A 27,252-nucleotide genomic window follows, 5' to 3' on the forward strand; every position below is an offset into this window, starting at 1 on the left:
AATTCATAGGAGAATGTCAACTGTGTATGGTGCCACATGTTTCAGCCGAAAAAATGTCTACAAGTGGGCTAAATTGTTTAAAGAAGGACGGAGCAGTGTTGAGGATGAAGACAGGCCTGGAAGTGTTGTGAGCGACTGGCTGAGACATCAGTCCAAAGATTTTTACGCTGAGGGAATACGGAAGCTTGTGCACAGATGGGAAAAGTGTGTGACAGTGCTGGGAGACTATGTTGAAAAATTTTAAAAAAGTAAGCTTCTATCTGTATTAGAAGTCCTTATACCGAAAAATTCACCTTATTTATTGAATGACCCTTGTACATACAAGTGTACATGGGACTTCCAGCCCACCAATGAAGAAGAAGGACTGAACTTTTGAGTGCATGGCCTGGACAGTGTTGTCCACATATATGTGCTGTGATTCTTAAGTGTGGAGATTGATTTTGTGGTATGTCTGTATTTAGCCCACACACCAGAAGAGGATGTGCATTACTGCTATATAAGGCACTTTGGTTTCAGCTGTTCTCATCCCATATATTTCTAGAAAAACATACAATATTCTCCCCACTGATGATAAACTATAACTGCTTGGTCATGAGCCAGAATGAGGAAGCAGACCCTAAAAAATGGAAACATCATCATGCACAGACCATATTACCACCCTGCACTTCATCATTGAAGAATCATGTGAATGGCAGTTACAGCTATTGTAGACTTTGAGAAAGCTTTTGACAGTATGGACAAAGAATATATCTGGAAGTTAATGCACCACCACAGAATACCTGCAAAGTTTATTGCCATCATCCAACAGCTGTATAGCAGCTTAAGATGTCAGTTCATTCAAAACAGCAATATGACACAGCTGTTTAGCAGCTTATCATGCCAGGTAAGACATAACAGCAATCTGATATATCCATTTGATTGAAGGACAAGTGTGAGACAGGGCTACCTCTTGTCACCAACAGTCTTTCTGGTGGTCACTGACTGGGTCATGAAGAAGAACACACAAACTGTAAACACAGGCACCTGATAGACATTCACCAAACAAATGGGAGATCTTTATCTCTTCAACAATGTAAACCTCCTCTTGCACAGATGCCAAAAGAAACCAATCTGTCATATGAAGAAGCAGAGAGAACAGGCCTCAAAATGAAAAACCAAGATACAGAATCCACGATCGAGGGAAAAAAAGGAAGTTCTGGACTGTCCTCTTTAAGCTGGGATCATGGTCATCCAGCTATCTTCATCTTCTCTTCTGTGCATCTTCTGAATATCTGCCTTGGTCTGCCAATTTTTCTTTTCATGTTCGGATTCCACTCCAGTGCTCATCTCATGATGCTAATTAGAGGTTTGTTGAGTTTTAAGGAATAAAGTAAGACAAGTCTACCAAACCCCTCTAGCAACAGTCGTTATCAATGTGGCAGCACTAAGAATTATGATTTTTTCACAGGCATAGGGAGAAATAGAAACTAAAATTTTTGTGATGACTGAAGATGATGAATATGATAATGATGCTATACAAAGGTCCAGTTTGGTTTAAGGTCATGTAATTATAATGGTTGTCATCTGTTTCCTTCCAGGGTGTATACCCTGTTGTCAATCAGGCTTGTGAGATACAGACATATTGATGAGCTGGTTTGGAAATTCACTCAACACTTTCTGAGATGAATCTGTGAAGTAGTTGAGACCCCCTGCTCCCAGGCTGGCCTCCCATTTGAGCTCACAAAACATGCATTTCTGGTATACCCCTGGATACTGAAATCATCAGTCATCATGAAATGAAAAATAAACCCCTCTGATTCTATTACTCTACACGACCTATTTCCATGGTCATCACAGTTTTGATTTCCTCATCACATCTTTACATTCATGTGAAGAATTCATGTCAAACACTCTCACTACTAAGAATGAAGACTTTGTGTTGTCCACAATAAGGGATGCCAAACTACACAACCTAACACTGTGAGTTAAGTATTGTCTTAAGTTGGAGACTTAATTAGCTGTTGGTGTTTTGCATCTGATGAATTAGACAGGCATGCACTGATGAACATCAGGACTGTCATTGACTCAATGCAACAATTAAATGCAGATTCTTCTGAGGTGGATTGCCTCTATTGCAATCATTCACTTGGCAGAGGTAAATACTGATCAGTTGTTACATTGTTACTGCAGCAATCATCACCATGGCAGTGATCAATACAGATTAATCAGCAATGTACTTATGTAAGGAGCCAAATGAGGGTAATGTCAATGAAAAAAATTTCAAAAAATACTTTGAAGATTGGGAAGAAGGATGGGGTAAAAGGGATTAAAACAACACTAGTACTGGAAGGAGGCAGAATAGTGAAGAGGCTTTTCTGCCTGTATAATGTGTCTGTGAGGGTCTGTGGGTTTGGATCCAGGTCTCACCCTTTTTCCCAAGTTTAACCTGGAGAATCAAACAGCATATCTAGTCAAAATGAAAGAACAATGAGGCTATAGGAGAGTCAAACTTTAACTTAAAATCAGTGCTACTTATGTTACCAGATCAGCTAGCACACAGGTATATAAAAAGTACTATAGAAACAAACTCAGACACTTTCCAAAAAAGAAGTTCTGGACTTGTTCTTAAATATGCACCATTTGACATGTGCACACAGCAGCAATGACAGAAAAAAATGTCTGTATATTCTGTTCATCATATTCAAGACTAACTTTGAAGGCGATGTTTTGGAGGTCCCGTGTGCAGCACGAACTTGGCACACTGAAAAAGAACGCATGGCAACATAAGTGTTGTTTTCTGGCAAAATTCTGGAGAGGAAATCCAATGATAGCTACAGTTTCAGTTTCGGTTTCAGTAGCTCAAGGAGGCGTCACTGCTTTCGGACAAATCCATATACGCTACACCACATCTGCCAAGCAGATGCCTGACCAGCAGCGTAACCCAACACGCTTAGTCAGGCCTTGAGAGAAAAAAAAGGTGAATAAATAATAGATAAGCTTACATAAATAAATAAATAATAATTATAATATAAAAAAGGTAGTAGTATTAATAATAATAATAATAATAATAATAATAATGATAATAAAATAATAATAATAAATAAATAAATAAGACAACAATGATGATAAATAAGCAAATAAATGTAAAACATGAAGACACACATTCACACATACACCAACACATGCATAACAGATATGCACCAAGCATGATAGGTACACAAATACTAATGCATGCACTCAAGGCCTGATTAGCATGTTGGTTATGCTGCTGGTCATGAGCATCCATCTAGCTGATCATCATATGTAGTGTGGTGTGCATATATTTGTTCAAATGCAGTGATGTCTCCTTGAGAACTTGAAACTGAAACATTAACAACAACAACAACAACAACACACACACACACACACACACATACTAATTTTATGTGCCTTTGCTTTTAAACTAACAATTTTCATATGTGACTGGTGAGCCCAATTGTTGTATTGATCTATCCCCTCCTATGGGTATGTTCATTCTTCCATTTCTTTCTTTAAAAAAAAAAAAAAAATCGAAACCCTGATTAACCTTTAGAATTGTCAAAAACGTGTCCCTAAAGTGACTGTCTAGCGTCTAATCCACCTTTGTAATCACTTTCAGAACAGGCCCTTCAAAACGTGTGCCATTGTTGATTCTAAAAATCCGATTGGTTGTCACAGAAAGGGAGGCGTGGCTGTTTCGTCTCGGAAACTTCGCGGAGACGTTGTGTTGTGTTGCTAAAAATAGGTTAGAAAATTCACTGACTGCGTGGTTGGATGGAATGGGGATCGTATGAAAATCGGTAACCTCCTGACTCATATTCACTTAGAGCGAAAGGTTATTTTAATCCCTGATTTTGATTGTTGACTAATGGACAGCCGTCAAAGAAAAAGAGAAAGTCTGAAACTTGCTGTTTATAGCCCAGCAGGCATTAGTTTGGAATGGTAGTTTCCCATGCTGCCGAAGGTCTGCCGCCATCATGAGTGAGGATTGATGGGTATTTTTTTGGCTTTGGGTGCTTATTTTGTGCGAAACGTTTGTGTAATAATATTTATGATAAGGCATGACGGTATCTAAATATACATGACCAGCCATACATATAATATTATGTCTTTTCTGGGTCATATACAGCAAGATGCAATCACTCAAGCTACACACTTGTGATTTTTGTACACTAGAGCAGCACAAAGACATCAGCTGCAATTGGGCTATATAGATGAGTATAATTATATTTTAAGTTTTCTTGCTTGTCAGAATTATATTCTAATTATAATCATTTTTGTTTGTTTTGTTTTTTGAGGGAATATGTACACTTTTCTTTAAAGACAGAAAGATCCTGCGGGACTCATTACAACAAAATATATATCACAGTATGAACAAAGGCACACCACTGTATTTGTACATATATGTACACCAGCATGCATGCACCCACTTGCGTGCACACACACATACACACATAAGCATAAATTGTCATCCAAACATGAGTTTTACCAACCCGTATAAATGATATAAATATACCCAGCAATCGCTGCTGCCGACAATGATGATGAGTGAGTATATATATATATGTGTCGAATTTATAACAGCCAGATGAAAATGCTCATTAATGCATGTTATGAAAACTGAATAAATGACTGTGGGAGTTACAGACCTTGATTGCTTAAGATGTCGGGTTAATAGTTTTATAACATGTTTCAACTACTTCAAATGGTACAAATAATGGACTTCCAAAAGGTTTCAATTACCATAACGATAATAATAATGTCCATTTACGTTGTGCTTACCATGCAGCTCTAAGTGCATTTCTAAGATCATAGATTTGCAGTTGGCACACACCTCACAGCGGAGTGTCAGCCTAGAGGTATCGCGTCTGCCTTGGAAGTGAGAGAATCTGAGCGCACTGGTTCAAATCCCACAGTCACCAGTATTTTTTCCCCCTCCACAAGACCTTGAGTGGTGGTCTGGATGCTAGTCATTTGGATGAGACAATAAATCATGTGCAGCATGTGCTTTGCGCTTATAAAAGAACCTACAGCAAGGAAAGGGTTGTCCGTGGCTAAATTCTTCGATAGGTAAACGAATAAGATTGCAGGCAGAAAAAGAAATTTAAAGAAGGGGGGTGCTCTCAGTTAGTCCGTGGCTGGATTCTTTAATAGGTAAACAAATAAAATTGCAGGCTGAAAATTTGTAAAGAAGGGGGGCGCTCTCAGTGTAGCAACGCACTCTCTCTAGGGAGAGCAGCCTGAATTTTACACAGAGAAGAAAGAATAATACAATACAATATGATATAATACAATACAATGCTGGCAGGTGATGTGCACCCATGGACATTTTTGTGGCAAGAGAGCATGTCCAGAGTTAACTAAAAGATATGGCATGAAATGACACATCATCTCCCTTTTTTTTTTTTTTTTTTTTTAAAAAACACCTTCAATGTTATTTCTTTTATATTGCTTATTTGTTTCAGAGCTGTTGTTCAACTGACTCAAGTGTTCTATCTAATCTATTTTCCTGACTTAACTAAAGATTTAGTACAAAATATTTCTGTCTTGTCAAGCAGTAACGTGAGTAAGTCATGAAATACCTTTGATGCTTTATTCATGCATGCAACTGTTTTCTTAATTTTGGCTTTTTCTTTTCTTCTTTCTGTCATCACTTTCTTATTTAGGAGTAAGGTAGCAGAATGGTTGATATACTCAACTGCCAGTACGGAGAGTCTGTGAGAGTACTGGTTTGATTCCTGCTCTCCTCTCTCCCAAGTTCGACTGGAAAATCGAATTGAGCTACTAGTCATTCAGATAAGACGACAAAACGAGGTCCTTTGTGCACTTTGTATTTGTATTTCTTTTTATCACAACAGATTTCTCCGTGTGAAATTCAGGCTGCTCTCCCCAGGGAGAGCGCGTCGCTACACTACAACGCCACCCATTTTTTGGTATTTTTTCCTGCATGCAGTTTTATTTGTTTTTCCTGTTGATGTGGATTTTTCTACAGAATTTTGCCAGGAACAACCCTTTTGTTGCAATGGGTTCTTTTACGTGCGCTAAGTGCATGCTGCACACGGGACCTCGGTTTATCGTCTTATCCGAATGACTAGCGTCCAGACCACCACTCAAGGTCTAGTGGAGGGGAAGAAAATATCGGCAGCTGAACTGTGATTCGAACCAGCGCACTCAGATTCTCTCGCTTCCTATGCGGACGCGTTACCTCTAGGCCATCACTCCACTTGGCGCACTGAACAAGAACCTATGGCCACATGAAGTGTTGTCCCCTGCAAAATGTTGTTGAAGAAATCCGCACTTACATGTACACAGATATATATGCATACACTCAAGGCCTGACTAAGTGTGTTAGGTGATGGTGCTGGTCAGGCATCTGCCCAGCAGATGTGGTTTAGTGTGTATTGATTTGACCAAACGCAGTGATGGCTTCTTGAGAAACTGAAACTGAAATTATTTTGTGCCTTGCTGATTCATTCACCTGTGTTTTTTTTTCCAGATAATCTTGAATATTTGTACACTGCCATTTTCTGGACTTGGTTAATGGGCAATTTTAATTCATTGCCATTTTAGTGGTTTGGATATGGAAGTTGCCCGCTGGCAGTTTTTGGTTTTGTATGCTTGTTTTTATATTTGGAAATGTATTCGTCAGTATTACTTGTGCCTAATGTTCTCTTCCAAGGAGTTTTCAAGGTTCCATTTGACAATATTGACATTGGTGGTTTGTTGTTGTTTTACACTTTTTGACAAGAATGTTTTTAGTCCCACTGTGTAATAATAAATGAGCATGATACTTATTGACATTTAAATTCTTTTTGTTCTGAAACAGCTTATTACGCTGGCCGTTGGATGTGTGACACACGCTCAAGGAGTGTGGGTTCCCACAGGTTTTGAACAGCATCCAGTACCTGTGACTTGGTGACAATCCCTTTGGAAAGTGACTGAGTAAGTGGAAAGTCTTTTTAAGGTTACTCCTTTATTTATAATACTGTTTAGTCACAATCCCTTTGTTGTTGTTATTGTTGTTGTTGCAATATTCTATTGGGCATGAAAAGGTTATAGGTTTTATAACTTTTTTCTGCCATCAGGGCAGTGAATTCATATTCACTGTGTCTAAGGTAAGACTGGAATGCAGGGCCCAGTCCTCTCCTTCCGCCATTTTAACCTTCCCTGAGCAAAGTCAGGTTCTCATTCACTCAAAGTGGAGTGAGGAAAGTTGGAGTAAAGTGCCTTTCCTAAAGACACAACACCATGCTGAAACAGGGCGACAAACCCTGACCCCTGGTGAAAACTGAATCAGAAGTCCAAAAAAACCCCAACAAAAACAAGAGAGGCAAGGCCTTCAAGACTCACTTGTGATACACTAAAAAAAAAAAAAAAAAAAAAAAATCCAAGCTTTTTATGTATTGTTTATAATTTCAGAATGTAATGTTTAAGATGATAAAGATCAGTTTAAAGCGAGTTAAGTCCCCTAGCATTAATTACAGAGTAATTTCCCTTTTTTACTATCTGCACCAAAACGTTTGCAAAATAAATAAAACTTCCATGCTTAGCAAAAGAAGCTCCTGTTTGAACAAAAAATGATAATAATGACTGCTCTTGTTGTTGGGTCAGAATATCAGATCAAAGTGCCAAGTTTAGAGAATACAAAAAATATAAATATAACAGTAAATGCAGTTTGCATATAATTAGGCTTCATTTTTTAAATTTTTTTGTGCCCATCCCAGAGGTGCAATATTGTTTTAAACAAGATGACTGGAAAGAACTGAATTTTTCCTATTTTTATGCCTAATTTGGTGTCAACTGACAAAGTATTTGCAGAGAAAATGGCAATGTTAAAGTTTACCACGGACACACAGACACAGACACACACACACACACACACACACACACACACACACACACACACACACACACACACACACACACACACACACACACACACACACACACACACACACACAGACAACCGAACACCGGGTTAAAACATAGACTCACTTTGTTTACACAAGTGAGTCAAAAACCGACAAAAACTCAGGAAACTGCAACACTAATTTCCCAATGATTAAAATACAAGACAGAAACAAACAAACAAACAAAAAGTCCATGCAAAGAAACAACAACAAAGAAACAAAAACATCTTCTCCTCAAATAGGAAATAAGTTCTGATGAGTGTTTGTGCACATGGCGTTGCTCACGTAAACCATCGTAAAAAAAGAAGAAAAAACCCCCAGTCCACAGCACCAATGGGCTCTATACCTGAATTTGAAAGGATACAGCATCACTGGCATTGCACTTTCAAATGCGCTCACAAGAACCTATGAATGGCTGTTGTTTCTTGGTGAAGCAGGAAAGAATACATCACCGGCACTCTTGAAGACCATAGAATGGCTGTAGTTCCTGTAGACGGGCACAGCAGTAGCCAGTGACTACATCCGCAGAAAGTAAAGATGTGTTATACACAGTCAGTGTCACCTTCACATTGGTTATTTGAAGGTGGCTTTGAACAGTGTCATACACAGTCACCTGTGATTTCACACTGGTTATTTGAAAGTGGCTTCAAACAGTGTCATACACTGTCACCTGTGACTTCACACTGGTTATTTGAAGGTGGCTTCAAACAGTGTCATACACTGTCACCTGTGACTTCACACTGGTTATTTGAAAGTGGCTTCAAACAGTGTCATACACTGTCACCTGTGATTTCATACTCGTTATTTCAAAGTGGCTTCAAACAGTGTCATACACTGTCACCTGTGATTTCATACTCGTTATTTCAAAGTGGCTTCAAACAGTGTCATACACTGTCACCTGTGACTTCATACTCGTTATTTCAAAGTGGCTTCAAACAGTGTCATACACTGTCACCTGTGATTTCATACTCGTTATTTCAAAGTGGCTTCAAACAGTGTCATACACTGTCACCTGTGACTTCACACTGGTCATTTGAAGGTGGCTTCAAACAGTGTCATACACTGTCACCTGTGACTTCACATTGGTTATTTGAAGGTGGCTTCAAACAGTGTCATACACTGTCACCTGTGACTTCACACTGGTTATTTGAAGGTGGCTTCAAACAGTGTCATACACTGTTACCTGTGATTTCACACTTGTTATTTGAAAGTGGCTTCAAACAGCGTCATACACAGTCACCTGTGACTTCACAATGGTTATTTGAAGGTGGCTTCAAACAGCTCCAGGAAACTTTTTCTCCCCAGCAGACTTAGGACCCAGGAGATGGAACTTAAAAGGCTCAGGATTCAGGATGTGAGGCTTATAATTCAGACTCAGGAGCCAGGACTCGGGACTCTACACTCAGGTTTGAAGATGTGGGACTCGGTATTCAGGATGCAGGACTCAGGACTTGGGACTCCAGATTCATGATACAAGACTTAGGATTCATGACACAGAACTCACGATGCAGGACTCAGGACTTGGGACATGACGTGGGACCTGGGACTCATTATGCGGGACTCATGACACTGGACTCAGGACACAGGACTCAGGACTTATGACGCAGGAACAAGCCTTGTGGCTCAGGACTTATGATGCGGGATCAGGACTCATGACACGGGGCTTGGGACTCATGATGTGGGACTCAGGACTTTTGACGTGGGTCTCAAGACTCGTGATGTGGGACTCAGGACTTACGACGTGGGTCTCAAGACTTGTGATGTGGGACTCAGGACTTATGACGTGGGTCTCAGGACTCGTGATGTGGGACTCAGGACTTATGACGTGGGTCTTGGGACTCGTTATGTGGGACTCAGGACTGGTGATGTGGGTCTCAGGACTCGTGATGTTGGACTCAGGACTCATGACTTGGGTCTCAGGACTCATGATGTGGGACTCAGGACTGGTGATGTGGGTCTCAGGACTCGTGATGTGGGACTGAGGACTTATGACGTGGGTCTCAAGACTCGTGATGTGGGACTCAGGACTTATGACGTAGGTCTCGGGACTTATAATGTGGGACTCCGGACTTGTGACGTGGGTCTCAGGACTCGTGATGTGGGACTCAGGACTTATGACATGGGTCTCAAGACTCGTGATGTGGGACTCAGGAGTTATGACTTGGGTCTCAAGACTCGTGATGTGGGACTCAGGAGTTATGACTTGGGTCTCAAGACTCGTGATGTAGGACTCAGGACTTATGACGTGGGTCTTGGGACTCGTGATGTGGGACTCAGGACTTATGACTTGGGTCTCAAGACTCGTGATGTGGGACTCAGGACTTAAGACATTGGTCTCGGGACTTATAATGTGAGACTCAGGACTTATGACGTGGGTCTCAGGACTCATGATGTGGGACTCAGGACTTATGACGTGGGTCTTGGGACTCGTGATGTGGGACTCAGGACTTATGACGTGGGTCTCAGGACTCGTGATGTGGGACTCAGGACTCATGACTTGGGTCTCAGGACTCGTGATGTGGGACTCAGGACTTATGACATTACAGGTCAGGATGACAGTGAAGGGCTGTCACCTCAATGAGATCAGACAGAGATTACGGGTCAGGATGACAGTAAAGGGCTGTCATTTCACTGAGATCAGACAGAGCTTACAGGTAAGGATATCAGTGAAGGGCTGTCACTTCACTGAGATAAGAAGGAGCTTACAGGTCAGGATGTCATTGAAGGGCTGTCACCACATTGAGAAAAAGACCGAGCTTACAGGTCAGGATGTCAGTGAAGGGCTGTCACCTCACTGAGAACAGACAGAGCTTGCAGGTCAGGATGTCAGTGAAGGGCTGTCACCTCAATGAGATCAGACAGAGATTACGGGTCATAATGACAGTGAAGGGCTGCCATTTTACTGAGATCAGACAGAGCTTACAGGTAAGGATATCAGTGAAGGCTGTCACTTCACTGAGATAAGAAGGAGCTTACAGGTCAGGATGTCAGTGAAGGGCTGTCACCTCACTGACATCAGACACAGCTTACAGTTCAGGATGTCCGTGAAGGGCTGTCACCTCACTGACATCAGACAAAGCTCAAAGGCCAGTGTGTCAGTGAAGGGCTGTCACCTCACTGAGATCAGACAAAGCTCACAGGTCAGGATGTCAGTGAGGGATGTCACCTCACTAAGACATGGTTCTTATTGTGAAAATCTCTGCATAGATATTTCTCTGATGAAAATATGACAACCAGTGACTGAAGTGAAAGTTTTGATTGATTGGGGAGTTGTAGCTGATAAAACTTATAAGTGGTTCCCTGTCCAATGGTATTTAAGCCAGACGTTCAGTCTTAAAAACCAGGACACAGCAAAGACCCCCCTTGGACTGCCAACCAGGACTACGCCCCAGCAGGACAACAGGACCAGTACCTCCACCACACCACCCCTCACAAAAAAGACCACAGCTACGAACAGCTTGACCTTAAGGGCGAAATGCCAATAGATTGTTAAACTCACCCATTTGTCATAAAATTTAAAACTCAGAGAGAGAGAGAGAGATTCATAAGGAGTGACAATATTTGTTAGCACCCAGGTAATGCTGTTTTTTTTGGTTTTTGTTTTTGTTTTTGCTTTGTTTTTTGTTGTTGTTTGTCCCTGCTGTATATAAGTCATTGGAGCACATGCAATGACTGAATTGTCCACAGGTGGGAAAGGAACTCGTGTCTTTGTGAATGTCAGAAACATTGTTTCATTGTTTCTACAGTAATGCATCATTATCAGGATGTGTTGTTTGCAACAGGTTCTCTTGGATAGATGAAGAAAAGAAGGCTGTGTATGTGTGCGTGTATGTGTGTGTGTGTCTGTGTCTGTGTGTTTCTGTGTCTGTGTCTATGTCTGTGTCTTTGTGCATGTGTGTTCTGGTGCTGCTGTGTACATATTCATTATGATTTGTCAGTCCTAGCTGTAAATGCAGAAATGGGAGTGTGGCCATCAGTTATGTTAGAGTCCAGATCAGCATTAGTGTATGATCAGTGCATGCACATAGTCAGTCTCTCTCTCTCTTTCTCTGATGAGACAGCCAAAGCAATTTAAACTCATTCCAGATTTACTCATATGTATCCATGTGTACAGTTATGTGTGTGTGTGTGTGTGTGTGTGTGTGTGTGTGTGTGTGTGTGTGAGTAACATTTTGAGTAACACAAGGACCTACAGACAGACAAAGACACTTTTGAAAGTCAATAAAAATCAGTGCCTCATATTTAGGAATGTATGCACATACTTCAATCAGTCAGTATTATGCTGCTCTTTCTTCTGTGTTGTTTCTTTTGTGCCACTCATCCGGAATCCCCTATGTTAAGCTGCCATGAGCTCACACGCCAGAGGAGACCCAGCACCGCTGCTGAGTCACTTCTGTGTGTTTGGTAGTGCCTGTCTAATTCAACAAACACATGACACCACCTGGTAAGGCCCTGCTGATGACAGTGAATGCTTCGTCATGGAACCAGAATGAGTGAGGCCACCCCTGGAATCAAACCGAGAGCTCAGAGCTCAACGCTCGGCTGGGCTCAGCACTTGGCTAGAATCAACGCTCGGCTTGGGCTCAATGCTCAGCTCTAAATCAGAGATTGACATAAGCTTACAGTTGGGCCAACAGCAAAGTGGGAGCTGTATGATCAATGGTTTCTCCACTGTGACAGGAACTCATTTACCTCTCAGTCTTTTGTGAGGGACTAAGATTCTGAAACAGGTAGACAAAATTGCACTTGCTCTTAGTGCTGTTGCCTTGGGGCCTAGCTGAACTTTGGGGACCATCCCAACACAGACTGTTCAAAAGCCCTTTTAGCCAAGAAAGTGGGGATGTAACTTGGGCAAGACACTCTCTGCTATAATCAAATTTAAGCCCAGACAGTTGGGTCAACAGTTGCCTCCTCTGCTGTTTTGAGTGTCATTATTGGAAACAATTGACTGTCACTGATTGATTGATATGGATACTTATATAGTACCTATCCTTGGTCAGATACCAAGCTCAAAGTGCTTTACAAACATGGGGTCATTTCCACAACAGGCTGCCTACCTGGGTAGAACCAGCTGATGGCTGCCACTGGGCTTTCATTATTCGTTTCCGTGTCATTCAATCAGATTTCAGGCACACACACATACACACTCAGACAGACATGTAACATTTTATGTGTTTGACCATTTTTTGTTTATTTACCCCGCCATGTAGGCAGCCATACTCCATTTTCGGGGGTGTGCATGCTGGGTACATTCTTGTTTCCATAACCCACCGAACGCTGACACGGGTTACAGGATCTTTAACATGCGTATTTGATCTTCTGTGTGCGTATACACACACCATGGAGTTCAGTTGAGGGCATTGGGGCATCCCTCCAATGACAATATCCCTGTGAATCATTTGAAACAGAAGACTTGGACGTAAATTTGCCACAGGTATTGATGTGTTGGGAAACTCAGTGGTCACCATGAGACGATTGAGAGGCTACAGGAGGGTATGAAAACGCCACAGAATTTTGGGACTTTTTTTTTTTTATCACATGCAATCACACTGTCCCAGTCATATGTATGTGTGTGTTTATGTTTGTGTATGTTGTGAAATATTATCTGGTATTTTTTTTTTACAGGTGCAGCAGAATTGTAGCCACAAGTGCGAGTAAGACTTTTCCAGTTAATCCCCGTTATGATAAGAAGATGATATGGAAAGCAAAATAAGAGGTCATAGGTCAAACTCATCACATGGCACCATGGAAACACTTACAGAGTTCACTTCCAGTTTTCAACACACTTTGTATGGTGACACTGGCAGCATGACCTCCATGAAACTGAAGGTCAGAGTTGGGTATCAAAGGTCAAGATCACAGCATGTGATTGTAGGAAACGAATGATGAGCACCCAGTTGCAGCCATCGGTCAGCTCTACCCAGGTAGGCAGCCTGTTGTGCAAATGACCCTGACTTTGTAAAGCACTTAGAGCTTTGGACTGCCGAAGCTGGAACTGCGACGGACGAACCCGGGTGTGGCCGTGTATGGGGAAATCCAAGTGAACGGCGTGGGAGTAATGCCACTGAAACGGTGCAGATGATGGGGCAGCAAAAAAAAAAAAAAAAAAGAAAAAAAAGAAAAGAAAAAAAAAAGCACTTAGAGCTTCGTCTCCAACTGAGGATTGGTGCAATATAAAGTATCAATATCCAATCCAATCCAATCAAATATGTCAGATTTAAATATGAGCAGAGGATTCAAAATAGTATGACGCAACTTGTTCCGAAGAAACAGCAGCAAGATAATGTTACCCTCCTCTTGAAGGGTTCCACTGGCAACCTTTTAGTTTCCATTACTCATTACAAGTTGCCAGATCTTGCCCATCATCATTTTGATGGTACTTTTCCAAGTTATCTTACAACCTCATTCTGCACATACAACTCATGGTGACCTTTACGGTAATCAAATGAGAAGCTTCTTAAAATCTAAAAAAAAAGAAATAAGATATCCATTGGGCAGTGCTGTTCAGCTTCAGTGCTCCGGCCATTTGGAATTCACTGCCTTCTTGTCTGAGAAATCGCCAACTTAAAACAACACCCAAATACATTTATTATGCAAACCAATGAAGTTAATACCTTTTTTTTTCTTTTTCTTTTTTTAAAGATTTATTTGACATTGTTGATCATGCTCATAGTATACTATATTATAACTACTGTTCACTCTAACATTGTCGGCACCATTAACTGTACGGGTCATATGACATATACAATGAAATTCTTGCATTCTTGTGTTCTTGCGTTCTCTCTCTCTCTCTCACGCAAGAACGCAAGACTAAAAGACTCATCTTCAACAACTACTGACGGCAGGAATCGTCAGGAGGTCATTCAGTCCATGGTCTTCACCTATTGTTCTTGTCCGACGAAAGAACAGTGCACTGAGAATGTGTGTGGATTTCAGAGAATTGAACAGACGCACGGTGAAGGATTCCTACGCTTTACCACGTATTGACGAAATCCTTGACTGCCTCTCATGTTGATGTGGTAATCCCCATGTCACGTAGACGTTGGCATGTCGGGAACTAATGCTAATATAATCTTTGATTGGGCCAGCCATCGTACCCAATGTTTGTATCCTCCTCCCCACCCTCACCTGACCTCCCCTCCCCCTGCTGTCCTTGTGACACAGTCTTTTAAACCTGTCATCACAGTGTCTGGAATAAGAAGAAATCTGTGCTAAATTTATCTTTTATCGAGCCGGCTATCATACCAAGAGTTGTATCTTCCTCCCCCCCTCCCCAACCTTACTTATACCTCCCTATCCCTGTGACGTAATGTGTTAGACTTGTTGTCAGAGAGTGTATACACAAGGGGGTTGAACTGGGCAAATGAGAATGGAGCAGCGAATGTGTCAGTCATTCACTGAGCATCACTAAGACAGGCTCAAGATTGGTTACTTTTGTTCACCCAATTGGGGAGTGTTGTAGTCTGCAATTAGGATGCATACTATTTTGGAAGGGATAAAACTGGCATGCACAGCTGGTTCGTAGTAGTCACATCCTAGAAAGAAATGGAACCGGGCACAGGTTGAGTGAAAAGGTGCAAGGGAATCCTTGTTGACTTACCTTTGGTAACTACATGTGATAATTTTGCTTGTGGGTTTTCTTATTTTTGGAATACACAAAGTCAGTGGAATTGTGAGGTTTCACAAGAGTATTGAGATAGCCTTTTAGCTGATGTGGTGTTGCAGTCAGTAGGAAGCAACATGTGCTTGATCCAGAAACTGGGTTTGTGTCAGTGTACAGCCAGTGGGTAGGTAAGCTGGATCTTGTGGCTGATGGAAAGAAAAGGGTTTAAGGTGTGGAATGTAGCCACTTTAAAAAAAATCATCAGCCTATGTCTTTTGAGTAACGCCCCCCCCCCCCCCCCCCTTGCCCCCATCCGGCCCCCCACACACCCCCAATACTATTTTGTTATGATGTTTGGTTACTATGTTTGGTTTAGATAGTGTTGTTTCTTTAAAAAGCACCGGTCTATGTCTTTTGAAGGACGCCAATGTGACACTAATCTTTAAGAAAGGAAAACAATATGATCCAGCCAGTTGCCAACCAGTGTTCATGACCAGCATATCATCCAAGATCATGGATCACATCGTAACAAGTGCTGTCATGCATTATCTTGAACAACATGGGATACTTTGTGAGCAACAGCATGGCTTCAGAAGAGTGATGGCCCAGAGGTAACGCGTCCACCTAGGAAGTGAGAGAATCTGAGCACGCTGGTTCGAATCACGGCTCAGTCACCAATATTTCTTCCCCTCCAATAGACCTTGAGTGGTGGTTTGGATGCTAGTCATTCGAATGAGATGATAAACCGAGGTCCTGTGTGCAGCATGCACTTAGCGCATGTGAAAGAACCCATTGCAACAAAAGGGTTGTCCCTGGCAAAATTCTGTAGAAAAATCCACTTTGATAGGAAAAACAAATAAAAGTGCACGCAGGGGGGGGGGGGGGGGGGGGGGCACTGTAGTGTAGCAACATGCTCCCTGGGAAGAGCAGCCCGAATTTCACACAGAGATATCTGTTGTGACAAAAAGAATAATACAATACAATACAAGAGGGAGATCCTGTGAAATGCAGCTTCCGGAGTTCGATCAGTCAATCAAAATCAATCAAAAACACTTTGTTAATCCACATGGAAATTAAATTCTGCAATCACAGGCTTGTTGTAAACACCAACATAAAATTCATTGACGAATTGCTGGAGAACATGGAACAGGGGCTACAGACAGATGTCCTTGTCATGGACTTTGTGAAGGCCTTTGATAAGGTCAACCACAGTCTGCTCCTGCACAAACTCCAACGTTGGGCATTCGTGATGAAACCAACAAATGGCTTGAAGACTTCCTCAGCAACAGAAGACAGGCGGTGGTCATCAACAGGGTTAGCTCCAGCTTCACTGATGTCCTCTCAGGGGTACCACAGGGTTCAGTCCTTGGTCCATGCCTCTTTCTGATTTACATCAATGATCTGCCTGAGAAGCTGGCATCAAAATCATGCCTGTTTGCAGATGACACAGCAGTGTACAAGGTGTAGCAGCACCCCAGGACCATGTGCAACTACAGCAAGACTCCCACAGACTCGCTGAGTGGGAAAAGAGCTGGGACATGGTGTTCCATCCTGGAAAATGCTGCACCCTACATGTAACAAGAAACAGGAAAACATGGGAGCAAGTGCACAAATTGCAAGGCCATATACACTGCAAGCAGTGGACTCCATCAAATACCTTGTAGTGACAGTCAGCAAAGACCTTAGCTGGAAGAAACACATCAAGAACATCTGTTCCAAGGCAAACAAAACCTTAGGCTTCTTGAGGTGGAAGTTAAATGTCACCTCCCAGATCATTAGGGAATTGGCATACAAATCCTTTGTCCAGTACTTGAACATTCATCATCAGTCTGGGATCCATACCAACAACAGGACATCGATCACCTGGAATCAGTCCAACGATATGCAGCAAGTTTCACATTGAGGCGCTACAGGAATTCATCAAGCATCTCTGACACGATCGACCAGCTCAAATGGCCCACTCTCCAACAGCGGCATCAAACGGCAAGACTGGCCATGCTGTACAAACTGAAGCATGACAATGTAGGCATGCCCTCCCTTGGGCAGAAGCTCATCTCCCCATTGCTGCAACAACAAGAAACCCACCCAGAGCAGCTGTCCCAGGTTTATTGTAGGACACAAAACAGACAAGCAGGATTCCTCCCAAGAATAATTTGGGACTGGAAATCACTGCCCTTGACAGCTGTAGAGGCCAATACTACCGGCACCTTTGTGCCGAGGGTGTCACAGTGGCTGCCAAATGTTAACACCTGACTTTTGTTGTTTTTTTCTGTGAACCACCGCCTAAGAAAGAAAGAGAGAAGAAAAGGAGGAGGGGAAAATGGAAAGAAAGGGAAAAAATAGGAGTTAAATAATATTTTTAATTCTTAGTGTAGGGATCATGGATCAAAACAGTGGTGCATGACAGGGTGGAGCTGTGCTGGTCAGGGTTTATCCCCGAGGAGCACTTCGCAAGCCGGAAATAAAGGTCCCTTTTTTTCTTTTTTTTTTTTTTTTTTTTTTTTTGGATAGAATTGGTGTTTTTCCTACAGATCCCCTTATCAGTGACAGAATAATCGACAATTGATTGTGATCACTCTATAGAAGGAAGGAAGGAAAGAAGGAAGAGATGTTGGTCAAAATGGAAACAACACATTGTATTGGTCAGTCATATGTTTGGTGTGCAGTGTTGCATGTCACTGATCTCTGTGTGAGAAGAGTGTGTACTGTTGGACATGTGGTGAAAGGTGATACAGGTTGGTTCTGATGACAAGCTGATGATTGTTATATCAGCCTTGCATGTCAGTGATGTCCAGGATGTTTTGAGATTGCTTCTGACCTGGTTTTTGGTTTTGTGAGTATGTTCCAGGTGTGCTGCTTAATGTAGGATGTGCTTAATCCAGAGCTGTGTTCTGCTCAGTTATCAAAAGCCACTCCATGTGGCCGTGCTGTTGATATGAGGAGAGAGTGTGTATCTGCAACCTCCCCTCTGTTCCTCTTTCCTGAGAACCCATCTTCTATTTCCCTACCCTTCTTTCTTCCCACTTTGATTGATGTGGATACTTATATAGTGCCTATCCTCGGTCAGAGACCAAGCTCTAAGTGCTTTACAAACACAGGGTCATTTGCACTACAGGCTGCCTACCTGGGTAGAGCTGACTGACGGCTGCCACTGGGTGCTCATCATTCGTTTCCTGTGTCATTGAATCAGATTTCAGACGCACACGCATACACACTCAGACAGACATGTAACATTTTACGTGTATGACAGTTTTTATTTATTTACCCCGCCATGTAGGCAGCCATACTCTGTTTTCGGGGGTGTGCATGCTGGGTATATTCTTGTTTCCATAACCCACCGAACGCTGACATGGATTACAGGATCTTTAACGTGCGTATTTGATCTCAGTTCACATTAAGAAGACACAGCACACACTAAATGCATGTCTCCCTCAAAAGCAATAAGAGGAAACAAAATACGACTGACCATGTCAGTGCATCCTCATGTAAACAACCAACAAATAAACACATAAATGTCTAATTGACTTACTGAATGAATAAAGCAAGTAATTTTGTTTTAATACGTGGAGGGGGAAAACACATTGGTCAGACTTGCCAAGCATTCATGATAATTGCTGCATCACCATACAAAAAGAAAAATTTACAGTCCCAAATGACACATTGCCTGAAAGTGTGAAAAACCAGACAAGCAAATGAATTACAAACTTTTTGCATCAGCTGAATAGTGGAAAATGGTGTAGGTATCTCTAGGATTCAGTTAAACTGAAAGTATATAGTACAGACCTGCATTGCAGTCTCACACCTGAATGGATCTCCATTGTAGTATCATCATCATCGTCATCACGAAATACACACGAAACTGGAGTATGGCTGCCTACATAGTGGGGTAAAGACAGTAATACACATAAAATCCCACTCGTACATGTGAATTAACATGGGAGTTGCAGCCCACAAAGAAGAATAATCTTGAAATCGAGATGAATTTCACAAACTCATTGCAGTAATGCTTTGCCCTCAATTCTGATTTTCCTTTACATCCATACCTGTGATGAGTTCATGTCAAAGAGTCAGCAGAATCATGGGGACTGTCATTGCACACAGCCCTGTCATTGTGGTGGTGGTCCCCATTCCAGACAGGACACTGGCACTGTCTGACTCTATGGCTGAGGAATTACTGTGGTGTCCATCATGTGTTGAATCAGAACAGAATCAGAACCACTGAATGCCACAAAGTGACTCAGCAGCAGTGCAGGGTCTCCTCTGGTTGCTGACATCATGGTGCCTGACATTGAAAGCTCTCAGCAGAGTGTGGGACTACAACAGAATGTAAGGACCAGCTGCCATGGCAAAGAGGTTAGCGTCATGGGTTGATCACCAAAAAGACACAGGTTCAAGTCCTACCAGAGGCAGAGATTTTCCAACCAGTGGCTGGCTCCTACCCTGACCTGAGTGTTCTAAGAGCTCAGTGGGAAGTCTGGGACCAATCCACAGATGCATTTTTGGGAGTGTTGTTGAAACTCCCTGACCTACACAGCGGATGTCTGTTTCTCTTGAGCCTGGCTGATGCCTGTACATATTATGAAAGAAATGGTAGAAAACAGTCTTGTCACATAATCCCTAACCTAAATGGACTGCCATAGCAGCATTGTCAACCTCTTCATAATTCATAATCAAATGTAAAATCTTCTTCTTCATTTGTTTGCTTAACTCCCATGTTCACTCATATGTCCCTGTATGACCATTTTTACTCTGCTATGTAGGCAGCTAAATTCAGTTTTCAGGGGTGTGCATGCTGGGTGTGATTGTTTACATAACCCACTGAATGCTGACATGGATTAGTGTGTGTATTTGATCTTCTGCATGCGTACACACACACAAAGGGGGTTCAGACACAGGGTCTGCACATAATTATGTTGACCTGGGAGATTGAAAAAATCCCCACCCTTCACCCAGCAGGTGTGCTGAAACTGGGGATCAAACTTGGGGAAACTGGGGAAAGAATCCAGCGCTCGAACCACTTGGCCACCACACATGTGACTCAAACGTAGAAAAAGAACTGTTTCAAATAATGTGTGCTTTCATGCCATGCTGTCATGATTATCTCAGTTTTGAATTTTCCTCCACTTCCATGTTTGCATTGAGCTTTTTCCTAAGTCTTGGGTGTCATTAGATTCATGGGAGACTCCACTCCAAGTGAGATACTCAGTCAGTCTGGCCCCACAACATAGTGATTGCTGTCATCAGTAGAGGGCTTAGTAGGTGATGTCTTGTGTTTGTTGAGTCAGAACAGGCACTGCCGTACCACTGAAGAGACTCAGCGGCAGTGCAGGGTCTTAACTGGTGTATGGCCTCCAGGCTGTCTAACAATATTTCCCTGTGGAGTGATGTTCTAATAAAAACATGTTCGCATTGGAAGTGAGAGAATCTGAGTGCACAGGTTCGAATCTTACATTCGCTAGTATTTTCTCCCCTCCTCCAGACGTTGAGTGGTGGTCTGGATGCTAGTCTTTTGACGGGTGCAATAGCTGAATGGTTAAAGCGCTGGACTTTCAATCTGAGGGTCCTGGGTTCGAATCTCGGTGCACCTGGTGGGTAAAGGGTGGAGATTTTTCCGATCTCCCAGGTCATCATATGTGCAGACCTGCTAGTGCCTGAACCCCCTTCGTGTGTATGCGCACGCAGAAGATCAAATACGCACGTTAAAGATCCTGTAATCCATGTCAGCGTTCGGTGGGTTATGGGAACAAGAATATACCCAGCATGCACACCCCCGAAAATGGAGTATGGCTGCCTACATGGCGGGGTAAATAAATAATAATAATATAAAAAAAAACCCAGTCATACACGTAAAATGTTACATGTGTGATGACACAGGAAACGAATGATGAGCGCCCAGTGGCAGCCATCAGTCGGCTCTACCCAGGTAGGCAGCCTGTGGTGCAAATGTCCCCGTGTATGTAAAGCGCTTAGAGCTTGGTCTTTGACCGAGGATAGGCGCTATATAAGTATCCACATCAATCAATCAATCTTTTAGATGAGACAATAAACTGAAGTCCCTAAATGTGTAGCATGCACTTAGCATATACGTAAAAGAACCCATGGCAACAAAAGGGTTTTCTCTAGCAAAATTCTGTAGAAAAATCCACTTTGATAAGAAAACACTCTCGCACACACCCCAAAGGGGGAGCAGCCTGCATAGTTTTACTGAGAAATCTGTTGTGTAAAACAATAAAACAAAAATGATAAAACAAAAAAAAGTGCAAAAAAGATTAAAAATCTCTGTTCACTGTTGTGTTGTCCATCAAGAAGGGTTGTTTCACATCTGTAATGATTTTAAAAAAAAAAATTTTTTTTTTTAGTGTAAACAAGGCAGACAAGATTTTGTTGCTCTTGTATTATTATGATGAATGTTATTATGATTGTTATCATTATGATGATGATGATTATTAGTATGATCATTCTCACTGTTTCATTTCTACTCATGTGTCCCCGAATGAACATGCGCGCATGGCCTGCTCGCTCATGCGCATACATGTGTACACACACAACACACACACGCACCCACACACACACACATGAAGATAGCTGTTTACGCACATACCCAAGGGTGGGACATACAATAATTATTTTCAGGATAGGGTTGAGTGGAAGAGTTAAACCAATGATTTTGTTTGCTTTGGAGCTTGTTCAGTTCAGTTACTCAAGTAGGCGTCACTGCGTTTGAACAAATCCATATGCGCTACACCACATCTGCTAAGCAGATTTCTGACCAGCAGCGTAACCCAACGCGTTAAGTCAGGCCTTGAGGGGGGAAAACCCAAAAACCCCAACAAAAACAGATAAGTAATTGAATTAATGAATTGATAGATTGATACAGTAAAAGAAATAGATAAATAAGTAAAGTAAAATAAGATAAATGAATAAATTGACAGATGAATAAATGACGGAAAATAAAATTTAGGGAAAAAAAGATACAAATAATGTGAGTAACAATACTGATTTGAATATATATATATATATATATATATATATATATATATATATATATATATATATATATATACATATATGTATGCACACGCACACACACACACACACGCACGCAGGCAGGCACGCACGCACGCACAACATGATTGTTATAGTACTCCGACAGATAAGCTCACGCACACGCACACACAAACACACCCAGACACATACAAGCGTGCACGCGCGCGCACACACACACACACCCTATACCCCCCTCCCTCCCCCATGCACATACATTGGAGCTTGTCTATTTGTAGCCAACAAAAGGGCAGGAATATTTTTTTTAATTTGACCCCAGTAGTTGTGGATCATACTGATTATAATCACATAAAAAGAGTTTTGTATATTTAGCAAACCAAAAAAATATCATGTGTTCATAAATTCGGATTAAAAACACTGTGTAAATAATCACGTGGTTTAGTGCAGAGCTTGTGTCTATTTTTAGCGTGCTGAAAAGATGGATTGGACTTTGGGTTCTAACAGTTGTAAACTGTATTGAATACTTGGATACTATTTTTATTTGGTGCACAAAACATTAATGGGCTAATAAATTATGCTTTTGAGCAGAAGTGTAGACAAACAATACTTTAGTTACGTCATAGCACCCAAAAGAGCCTCTTTGTAGGTGGAGCTTATCATGGCTGGAAGTTCAAGGTCGCTGTTTCCTGCGCTGAGGCCAATGACAAACCCCCGTGACGTTACAGTACTTTTTATTCTTTCCCCCAACGCAAACCCCCCCCTTCCCCCTTCCCCTTTCTCCCACCCTCCATGTTTTGTGTCGTGTGCCTTGCATCCCTGTTGGGCCCCGAGCTGACCTTCACCCTTCTTTTCACGCAAACGAGAGAGAAAAGAGAGGACTTGGTAATAGTTGTGCTCAAAATGTGTTAAATTTCACTGTAAAGCGTCGCCACCGTGCAGTTGAAGAGCTAGATTCCGGAAACTAACTTTGTGTAAAGGTTTGGCTTCGTGAAACGCGCACGTGTGTTGAACCACTGAAACAGAGTGTTCGCCCTGGAAGATTTGCCGCCGTTTAGGCGCATGCCTGCCTCTGAATGTGTTGGCTCTGGTTTGGACTAGGAAGCAGTTACCGTTCCATGGTTGTGATTGATTTTAGAGTGTTACTTTCAGAATGAGATACGGTTGTTAGGAAAGAGCCAAACATGCATTGAAAATAGTGTGTGCTGCTCTGTAAATCACGGAACAAGAAATATGTTAGAAAATCGTAATATCAAACTGAAAATGGTCATACTGAAAATGGGCGTATTGAAATGCAACAGTTCACAGTTTACACAATGAGAATACAATACCCAGAAGGTGGAAAGATGACATAGTGACCAGTGTGTATTAAAGTTGGAAAACAAATGTTCAGAGATACATACACACATGTAGTAATGATACACATACATGTATACTTTTATGTACATGCTTCTCACATGTACATTTACAGCATTGTGTACATTTTATGTACATATAACAAGTGAAGAGCAGTTGTGTATGTGCGTGAACATATATGTGATTATGGCTATGAAGAGACTGATTTAGTGATTAAAAAAGAAAAAGAAAAAAAGATTTTGATAAATAAAGACAGATGAGAGACTCCGACTCGGAGAGACGGAAATTTTCATCTAAATATTGGAAAGCGCTTGAAATCGCAGTTTTAAAGTGAGACTGTGTAATAAACGTAATGAACAAACCAAACCCTCAGAGGAGTGGGAGGTGGCACAGAAACTGATTTCCAATCATTGAATAAAACATTGACAAGCTATTGATGATAATTGGTTTGTTTTTTTTTGTGAGGTATCATTAGTGTTGGTGATAAGCATTCCTTTTTGCCTCTTTACAGTCAAAAGAATGAGTCAGACACCAACCACAAGACGCCAACTGCGGGAGAGAGGTAAGAAATAGTCGTCTAATTTAGTAGTTTTGTGCAAGAGCCATAATGTCTGTAATTTTTTGTATTGTGCATGTCTTACAGAAAGATTGTTGGACTTTCCGCTAGAATTACACATTGTCAGTTGCATTGACCGACTGAAATTGACAAAATTAGTCACATATCATGATATCTCCTGCAGCTTGTCAGTATGTTTTTGTTTTTCAAGGAGGCATCACTGCGTTAGGACAAATCCATATACGCTACACCACATTTGCTAGGCAGATGCCTGACAGCAGCATAACCCAACATGCTTGTCAGGCCTTGAGTGCATGCTTTATATGTTTATGTACCTATCACTGTATCAGAGTGGATTTCTTTTAACATAATTTTACCAGAGGACAACGCTCGTTGCCATGGGTTCTTTTTCAGTGCGCCAAGTGCGTGCTGCACATGGGACCTCGGGTTATCGTTTCATCCGAAAGACTAGACATTCAATTTGATTTTCCAGTCAAACTTGGGAGAAGGAGCGAGAGCGGGATTCGAACCCACACACTCATGGACTCTCTTTATTGGCAGCTGAGCGTTTTAACCATTCTGCCACATTCCTCTCATATTGCATGCGTCCTGTTGGTACTTTGAATTTGATACTGGGTGCATGACTTTGCTTTTTTGAAGTGATACAGTTGTGTGCAACATGGCATGGTACCTGTCAGTAGACAAAATGAAAATGCAGAATTTTCCAGACAGGTTCAGGGAACCATGATGGAACAGAAAGAAAGAAGCAAAAGGCAAGAACAAAGCATTATAATTATATAAATATATGGTAACATGTCAAGCTGGAGTGAAGTCAGATCCTGCTGCTGGGTGAACAAGTGAAGATGTAGATACAGATACTGATAAAAAGACAAAAAGATAAGTGGCAGGATACATGTAATGATGTATATGCTGTTATCATGCCATTTTGTCACAACTGTTTATAACATATTCCGGACTCTGTTCTTAAGCTGAGGGATTGTGTGTATGTGTGTGTGTTGGGGGTGCGGGGGGTCTTTTCCCATAGAATGATATTAGACCCAGCCCTTCCAAAAAGGGGGGAAGTTAGGGGTTTGGAGGGGTTGATGGTGCAATAAATGGGATATATATGGAAGTGGTTGTTTGAATGAATTTATGGTGCATCATATGCATGTGATGGGTTTGTTATTTCTTTTGTATTTATCCATCCATATGATTTTTAGATCAGAAAAAATGTAAGTCTTGTGTGTGTGGCTTTCTTTTGACATCAGTCATTAGAAATAATGAATAGCGTGTGTGTTCACACACAGCATAAATACACACTGTGTGCACATTTCATATGTTGTGAGCACATCATATACATTCCCAGCTGTCTCTCTGAATCTCATTTTTGTTCATTCACTCAGGCAAGCAGACGTAGAGTCAGAGAGTGTCTTTCTGAAATTTTGGGGTGGTTGGCTTTGTTCAATTTGCTCAGTATATTAGTGCCCCGTATTTACTCAGTATTTTAGTGCCCCAATGACCCCCATCTTTACAGTTATGTGCATGGATCACTTTCAGAGAAAATGTAGCACCTTGAATTGAACCCTGGATATGGTTTTCACAGTGAGTTAAACACGTCCTGGGCACATTCCATAATGACCGTATCACATGAAATATACTTATGACACACAGAAATGGAGCTTCTGTTGTTGTTTGTTTCTTTGTTGTGGTTGGATATGGGCTGGATTACTGGATCTGTATCAGTCTTTAGGGTTCAAGAGATAATACCAATGCTGATATATATTACTGGTGGAATTTCCCCAAATGAATTCTGATTTGTGTCATTGGATATTGTTGAACATACAGAAACCACGTTTTTTGTGTTTGTGCATTTTTACAGATTCTCCAAGTGTAAGTTCAGCAATTAGCACTGTTAGTGGCAGTAGTACTGGCAGCACTTCAGGGATGGCGAGCAGTGGTGTCAGCTCTTCAGGGACCAAGATTCGAACTCGTTTATCAACAGGAACACTTATTATGAACGGCACATCTACCATCAAGGAAAAGGATACACGGACACCTCCCCCTACTCCTGATGCCTCCAGAACTCTGAAAGGTGAGTTTTGATTACACAGACTATTCCATGACCCATTTGTGCAGAATATGGTGGAGATCTGATTTCTGTCCTTTATCCAGTTCCAAATAATACTCTCAGGTGGAGAAGTCAAAATTAGCTGAGGCTAGTAACCTCTCTAAGTATATTACCTCCATTCTGTGTGCTAATATAAAGTTCTCTTTTCTGGGAACATATTCCAATATTGGTAACCCTTCTTCAGGTTAACATTGGTGATTCAGATCTCTAATATGTTTCCTTGCATTGATATTCAACTCGTTTCAACTCTTAATGATAAACCCCATGCCTGCACCTCTACAGTGGAGGGGCCAGTCATGTTTGGTGTTTCACCATTGTCTGGCCTCACTAACACTATTGGTCAGTCCTTGGAGATATATTGCCCAGGCAGAGAAAACATTTCGTTCCATGCATACTGAGGAGCTTCCTCCAGAATCCGTCAGTGGTGGTGGCAGATCCCACAGTGCCCAGTCTCCAAGCGCAGCCTTCCCCTCCCATTATGGGAAGGAAGGAAATACTCAGAATGAAAGGTCCGGCACATAAACCACATGTAACTCCTGAGTGGGAGTGGTGACTGCAGGTTACCTCCCTTGGCCCAGACCAGCACTCAACTACTGCCATGAGTGCAATGCTGGTGCCCCACTCTTCTGCTGGGGGCAGTTCTTTCCTCCTTTGGCCAGGAAATATACTAAGGCAGGCTGCTAGCCAGACCTGCCTGTCT

At 41.8% G+C, this 27,252-nt stretch overlaps 1 protein-coding gene across 3 annotated transcripts in view; it reads left to right on the forward strand.

Annotated features, from left to right (window-relative positions):
• The first annotated feature begins 3,755 nt into the window (after window positions 1-3,755).
• LOC143291271 (uncharacterized) overlaps window positions 3,756-27,252 on the forward strand; it is an 87,592-nt gene continuing 64,095 nt past the window's right edge. The window contains exons 1-4 of one of the 3 annotated variants that reach the window (XM_076601104.1): window positions 3,756-3,797; window positions 6,824-6,939; window positions 24,380-24,430; window positions 26,304-26,516. In XM_076601104.1, the coding sequence (XP_076457219.1) occupies window positions 24,388-24,430; window positions 26,304-26,516 (256 nt within the window). In that variant the 5' untranslated portion in view covers window positions 3,756-3,797; window positions 6,824-6,939; window positions 24,380-24,387. Of the gene's footprint in view, window positions 3,798-6,823; window positions 6,940-23,302; window positions 23,493-24,379; window positions 24,431-26,303; window positions 26,517-27,252 lie in introns of those variants that run through there. The other 2 variants (XM_076601105.1, XM_076601106.1) reach the window with 2 other exon arrangements.

The sequence above is a fragment of the Babylonia areolata genome, chromosome 16 (assembly GCF_041734735.1).
Source record: "Babylonia areolata isolate BAREFJ2019XMU chromosome 16, ASM4173473v1, whole genome shotgun sequence".
In the NCBI taxonomy this organism is placed as follows: Eukaryota; Metazoa; Mollusca; class Gastropoda; order Neogastropoda; family Buccinidae; genus Babylonia; species Babylonia areolata.